This window comes from Ailuropoda melanoleuca, chromosome 10 (assembly GCF_002007445.2).
Source record: "Ailuropoda melanoleuca isolate Jingjing chromosome 10, ASM200744v2, whole genome shotgun sequence".
Taxonomy (NCBI): Eukaryota; Metazoa; Chordata; class Mammalia; order Carnivora; family Ursidae; genus Ailuropoda; species Ailuropoda melanoleuca.
The window spans coordinates 4,093,218-4,100,485 of NC_048227.1; the positions used below are offsets into that span (position 1 = coordinate 4,093,218).

The window sequence follows — 7,268 nt, forward strand, 5'->3', positions numbered from 1 at the left end:
GGTCAAATTGAAGATGTGGTGTTAACAACGGGGGCCCTATCTTCTCAGAGACCCTGAGTCACCCTCTTCTCTGTTCCATGGTCATGTGCCTGGCTGTGCTGTGCAGTCAAGCACCCCAGGCAAGGCTGTATAATCCACATGACTACAGCCCAGGTAGCTGCCCGCTTTATAGAATGCCTGCAAATAAAACAAGCAAATTCCTTTTCATCACGGGACTACATCAGATAAATTGCTTTTCCTTTCCCTGAATTTAAAGTCTGTGATCCCTGCCAAATTGACAAATTCATTCCCAGAGCCCAACTCTGGGCCTGCCATAGAAGTAAGAGCAGTTCGCGGGTCCAGGGAGCTGCAGTGGGGGCGCCTGGGGGGCTGTGAGCAGAGACATTAGAGAGGCAGGTGCTAGCAGCTGTCCACTGTCATGCCCAGCACGGGGCCTTCATGACCCAGAAGGCAGGTGCATCAGTTCCGTCCAGCTGAGAGGAGGGGTGCACTCAACATGCACACGCCTGGAGCAGCCTCTTCTCGCTACAGGGCCAAGTGCTTACAGTAAGTAGGCACATGTTTCTGGATGGAGGAGGACCGTGCCGAGAGGAGAGGATCTATCGGGAAAGGGGTTCCTCCTCACTGGGGGCGTGGTTTCTCTTCTGTAATACACAGGTCTACTGAAGCCACCCTGAGGAGCAGGAACTGGGGATTAGACCTTCGCCCTGCTACTCGTACCATCCTAGATTTGCAGAACTTATTATAAGGAGTTAGTTACTAAGAGCACATCGTACGTCTCCACAACTGGCAAGGTTAATGGGATGTAGAAATCCGGATTTCAAAATTGTCTTAGAAGACATCCTTAATTAGTTATAGGAAGCAGGAACAGTTACTCTGAAAGAGGTAGGGGACAGGGCATGGACACAGCCATAAAACCAGTTAGTGGGCTGTGTGGTAACAGGAGGGGTTTGCCTGGGATACCAGGAAGAAAAAAGAGATGCTTGTGAAAAATGAAACACTGAGACCAGAAGACAGCACACATAATACCCATATCCCCGGGTTCTTAAGACAGGATGGGAAGAAAATTATGAATTAAAAATTTCTCAATTAAAAAAAAAGCTTTTGTGATGCCAAATGGAAAGGGACAGAAAAATCTCAGGTCTGTAAAGCAAAGTTAATTTAATCTAAAGATCAATAACTAGAATACATGAGGAGATCCAGCAAAGTAGCAAGAAAGGGCAGTGCTTGGAAACCTCTGTCATTAGAAATACACACGTTAAACCAATGACATACCCCTTACAGTGATCAGAGGGGCAGAAATGACAGTGACGTGTAATATCAGTAAGGATGTGAATGATAATTGCTGATATCTGTAGACTGTAGAAGTGAGTTAACTGACCTGGAAATGCCTTTTAAAATTCACATGTGTGTCTTCTTGTGCAGTGGTGCTAATATGCTTTTCTGTCCCAGAAAAATTCTGTACACACGTGGATGTATGTACAAGGAAAGGCAAGTAAAGCGCAGACCAGGCAGTGGACGGCTTGCTCTCCACCAGTTAGGAGCATAGACTGTATCTGCACATAGAACATGACACCACACACAAACTCCCCTGCACAGGCTACAGTGGGGTGGGCTTGAGGTCATAGACTGACCCTGTGTGAATGGGGGGAGAATGGAATCGGGGTTTGGAATGAAGAGAAGAACCAGGTCAAGAATGGTTTCCATGCAGCAACTGATATTGAAAATAAATGTTTTGAACTGAGTGGTATGATAAACACTGTTCCCCAGGACTCCAGAAACATTAAAACATGAAAATTAAAGGACCAGAGAAATAAAAATCCTCAGTGTTTTATGCTTTTCAGTTTTAGCCAGAGTGTCACAGCCCAGGTGCCTAAGTAAGGTCTGTGTCCTTTCTGGCAACTTTACCCCAAGCCAACTTCTAGTAAAATGTAGCTGCTCCATTTTTTGGTCAATCTGTACTTTTAAAAAAAAAATTTTTTTTAAGGCTCTGGGCCCAGCGTGGGGCTTGAACTCACAGCCCCAAGATCAAGAGTCTCATGCTTTACTGACTGGCCAGCCAAGCGCCCTGGCAGTCACTGTGCTTTGAAACGTGCTTCCTGGGATGAGGGATGCCCCCCGCCACCCGGGAGGATGTGCACAGCGGGCTAGAACTTGTTGAGTGGGACAGCCTGCACTGTTCTGTGCACCAGTGCCCCCCCTTCCTTCTGTAAGAGTCCCCCTTCCGTCCAGTTTCACCTGGGACCTCACTACCGCTCTGACGTCCCAGCTGCAGCTCGCTGTGGCCAGGTGGCCGAGGTTAGGTCCACGGGGTGTGAGTGGAGTAACGTGTCCTCTCCTGAGTCACATTCTACAAGGACTGTCCTTCACTGCCTCTTTCTCCCTCTCGCCTGTGAAGAACCATTGTGCTGAGCCAGCCTCTACCCTGAGAACAAGGATAACCCTTGAGGGCCAGGCTTAGCCAACGTGCCCTGGGAGGGGCCAGCTGGGAACACTTCAGGCGTTGTGGGCACAGCCTCCGCGGCCGCTCAGCCCTGCCTCTGTAGTGTGAAAGCGCCTGGCCCAATAAACCCTTATGCACATGACACAAATTTCAGTTTCATAGAATTTCACATGCCATAAAATGTTATCTTGATCTTTTTAAAAAACTACTTACAAATATAAAACCCATTCTTGGCTCACAGGCTGTACAAAAGAGGCGGGCGCCAAAGTGGCCCATGAGCTGTCCCTTGCTGACTCCTCTCTAGGGGATGGAGAAGTGACAGGATAAAGGGGACCCTTCTCTCTGGGGAACAACCTGGAACAGGGCTATCCTACCTCCCTGGACTGCCTGTTCGTTTGGAATTGTACGTGAGATGGTGCTCTTCTAGTTTGGCAGCCAGTGTGACACAGAATTAGCCAACAAAAACGAACCACCGTCATTTCTTCTAAACTGTGACAGGTGTGTCCCTCCCAACCTAGTGGTACACACACACGAGGAGTAAGTCATGGAAAGAACGTAGAGTAAGGGCGGCCCACTCAAAACCTCTGTAATGTAACAAGTTCTAGCAGCATCTGCAGTAGTCCTAACAAAAAATACTAGCAGTTTACAAATTCTCAGTTCCTAATAAAACATGCAGCAATTTTATCTTTAGAAAAATGTGTGCTCAGATTTTGATTTCTAAATATTATTCATCATCGAATGGAACCAGGGCTGCTCAGGAAAACTGAAAGCATAGAACACTGACTTGTCAACCGGACATGCTCAAGAGCTGATGGAAGGTGTGGCAGAGGAGGGAAAGGGAGGGCTCTGCACCCCCCACCCCAGGAGCAAATAATGAGCTGGCAACCTCTGCAAAACTCTAGAATCTAGTCCAAAACTCACAAGCACTAGGGAAGGCATGGTGAGGGAGGCGAGGCATGGTGAGGGATAGGAGGCATGGTGAGGGAGGGCAGCTGCTGTGCAGCCACAGAGCTGACTCACCTGATGGCCTGCGGTTCAGGCAAGTCCCAGGACTGAGGAGTGAATTACAGACCTTGTTCTCAAACAGCTGTGGAATTGGTGTCGCCTGCCGGACTCCTGTCTGTAGGAGGGCTGCACGGCTTCCCCTTGTCGTCTTGACTCACATCAGTCACAGGCCTGTGCAGCATCCCAGATGGCTTGTGCAGCAAGCACGTAAAAGCACAAGTCCTGGTTGTAAGCCAGCTGGGACAAGGAATGGCCATCAAGGTGAGCAGCAAACAGACACCCGGGAAGGAAGAGGTTGAAAAAGGAGAGATGTGTGGGAATAAGCTTCTAGAAGCTTCCATGCACACCAGGAAATCACCTGTACCCAGGGTGGGACACAGGCTTAGAAAAGTCTGTACACCCTAACTTTGGATGGGCCTCCAGGCTCAATGGAAACTGGAAGTGAAAGGGCAGAAAGGAACCAGCTTGGCTAAGCGTTGAAGGTCTGCAAAGTCTGGGGGAGCTTTATTTTTCCTGTTTTCCCCCCTCTCCTTTTTAAAATCTTTTTTCAACTCCAGATATTAAAGGAGAATTTGGCAAAACACACCCAACCCCTGAGTTAATGGAACAAGAATTCAGTGGCTGTGCTTGACAAAGATTACACACCTACTGAAACAGAAAAGTCCATTTAAAAAGCACATAAAAACCCACCAAAAAAATATCCAAAAACCCTGGGGTGGAGGATGAATCTGATTTCCAGAGTTGCACATTGTTATATTTAAAATGCCCAGTTTTCAACAATTAATGATAAAACATGCAAAGAGACAAAGTACGGCCCACTCACAGGGAAGAGAACAGCTTTCTCCATGAGTCCCTAGTCTCTGGTCACTGCGGACTGGTCCCAGCCAGCTGGATCGGGAGTGCGCCACTCTCGGAGGGCAGCTGAGACTAAACACAAAATCAGGTTCCCAAAGGCTTCGAAGAGGAGCCTGGTAAGTCCACGCCCAATTTCGTCCCTAAGAACTAATGTGGGAAAGGCCAAGAAAGCTTTGAAAAAGAATGAAGAGAGACCTGCTTTTCAACATGTGCCAAAACATTACGAAGAGCAAAGAAGGGGCGCCTGGTGGCTCAGTTGGCTGAACGTCTGCCTTCAGCTCAGGTCATGATCTCAGGGTCCTGGGATCGAGTCCCACATCCCTGCTTAGCAGGGAGTCTGCTCCCTCTCCCTCTGTCTGCCGCTCCCCCTTCTTGTGTGTGCGCTCGCTCTCTGAAAAACATAAAATCTTAAAAAAACAAAAAGCAATGAAAACATAATCTTGTTCAGCATGATTACAAAATAGGTCAGTAAAACAAACCCAGAATCAGAGTACTTTCAAGCCGTGAGTCAGGACTGACTGCAAATAGGAGAACACCCGAGATAACGAAGCTGCCGGCAGCTCTGCCATCCAAACCAGCCAACCGCTGTTCCACCATGTCTACCAAAAGCCCTGGCGGGAACTCCCCTTGACTCTCACTGGCCTCAAGTGTCCATCCCAGGAACAACTAAACTGGGCACAAAGGGTGGATGCTGTGACTGGCCCACCAGGGAATGTGCCGGCTCTGGGGCATCAGCTTCCCTTTCTGGAAGGATGTGGGGAAGAGCACTGAGCAGACAAAAAGCAAAGCCACTGAAAGGGATAATTTAGTCCATGATGATGATAGTATTTCAAGTCAGGGACTAAAAGATTAAGTCAATAGAGTAAGGACAACAATTCATTAAAAAAATAAAAATCAGACGCATCAGGCAACATCTTGTCAAGAAAAAAGTGGAAAAAGATCAATGATTCAATTTTTTAAAGAGCATTTCACATAGAGAAAGAATACTTAATATGTAACTGGGTTGCAAAAAGAAATTTCCTGCGCTGTTTCTTTCAAACAAGAAACAGCATTATTTCATCATGGCATAGACATTTACAGGGCAGAAAGCAGTCACTGATCATTTTCTTGAATGAAATCATTCTTGCTCCCAAATTCCTGTATCTAACACTTCTGATTTTACACACACACACACCTTCTGCAACCTTAGGATGCCTTATTNACACACACACACACACACACACCTTCTGCAACCTTAGGATGCCTTATAGCTCCAAGTAGCAGAAAAATCTCAACTGCAAAAGGCCTAAGCCATAAAGAATATTGGAGACCTTGGTCTTACCGGTGCAGAGCAGCTTCCGAGCTGGTTAATTCACCGCTCTGCGCACTCCTTGCTCCCGGCCCTGCCCTCCCTCAGCTCACCATCCTGACTACCAGCCCTGAGTCACAAGATGCCATCAGCGGGGATCCAGATGGACAATGCCTTTCTGTTCCCGATTCTTTATTGACGAGAAAACCTTCCCTCCAGATCAGCCGGAATACTCTGGTGTTTGGTCATACTGCCAGCCCCAAACCACCGCTGGTGAGGGAAGAAACACAAGGCCCTCTGATGAAGACGGGGCAGCAGCTGCCGTCCTGCTCCAAGGAAGCTGGCTGAAGCCAGGAGCAAGGGTCAGGGCAGTCCTCCAAATCCCACCAGGACTGGAAAGAAGGGTGTTTTCTATACACAGCTCTGTCTTCAGCGTGACAAGCACCACTCCTCGCCAACCGCCGCACCCCTGCCTCTGCACACTCGATGAACGTGTGTTCATTAAACCAGCCAAGCCCAAGACAGACACTTTTTAAAGGCATCGTTTGGCTTCTTTATTGACTCAATCAGTAACAACAGGCATCACTATATGTGCCAAAAACCAGAACAGGTAAGGGGTGAGGTGATTTTCCAAAACATTTACCATTTGTCACAACTCTGTTAAGAAAAATAGAGTGAACACCCGTGTGCTGAGCACTGTGCTCAACACCTCGATTGTTCCCCCTATTTTCTGCTTCCTCTAATTATGCACACGTTGTCCTGAACCACGTCACAGCCATGACAGCTCACCTCTGTTCTACATGGTGTCCTAAAAACTCATTCATAACCACACTGAAGAAAATCATTCTAGTTCCCTAATACTACCCAGGGCCAGTCCACATTTACATTGCTCCAAATGCCTCCACACTACCTACGTGGATGTCTCTCTGAGCTGGACGGTTTGGGGACCCAATCGGGGATCGTGCACTGCGTCTGATTAGGTCTCATTAGCCTGTCTGGATTGAAAGAGGCCCCTGGCCTTTTCTCTTTTTAAAATCACATTGACTTTTGACGAGACCGGGCCAGTTGTCTTGGTGATGCCCCCACATTCTGGATTTCTGTTTCCTCCACTGAAGCCGCTTGCTCGCTCTCGTATTTTCTGTCAACTACGTACTTGATTAAGCTCCCATGACGTACTCTAGCAACAGCACACCACAGTGTGACGCACAGACCTCTCGCTGCCCCTCAGCAAGAGCCACACGATGTCACCACTGCTGATGGTGCTGCATTTTATTACTGGAGAAAGGGGGACAGTAAACCATCCCAGTGTAAAGACATGCCTTTCCTGGGGCCGGTGAGGAAGGTATCTGAGGGAGGCTGGCCCCGCACAAACATGTTTCCTTCGCACCTACTGATCCTGGCATCCACGGACAGTCTTTGCCTAGATGCCCTACGGGTTGCAAATTAGCGATTTTTCAAATTCTATCATTCCCTCTACGTTTATTAGCTGACACTTTTCTAGAATAGTCAGCCTTCCCACAACGGGTCTTAAAAGGGCAGGGTGATAATGCTTTCGTTCTAATGACAGAGTAAGGAGATTTTGTAAGATTCACCTGCAATGGTGGAAATAAGCTCCAGCCCCTTTCTTTTTCCATATTGATGTGGACACAGATTTCTGTTTATCCGAATGTTGTAGAG

General features: G+C 47.8%; 1 protein-coding gene across 6 annotated transcripts in view; it reads left to right on the forward strand.

Annotated features, from left to right (window-relative positions):
* ZNF12 (zinc finger protein 12) overlaps positions 1–7,268 on the forward strand; it is a 29,980-nt gene that overhangs the window by 14,639 nt on the left and 8,073 nt on the right. For 4 of the 6 annotated variants that reach the window (XR_004628334.1, XR_004628335.1, XM_034669775.1 and 1 more), the window contains one exon: positions 2–2,024. The exons of the other annotated variants lie outside the window; for them this stretch is intronic. Coding sequence is in view for 2 of the 4 variants with exons in the window: in XM_034669775.1 (XP_034525666.1) it covers positions 2–57 (56 nt within the window). In the remaining 2 variants the exon portion in view is untranslated. Of the gene's footprint in view, position 1; positions 2,025–7,268 lie in introns of those variants that run through there. 6 annotated transcript variants of the gene reach the window in all.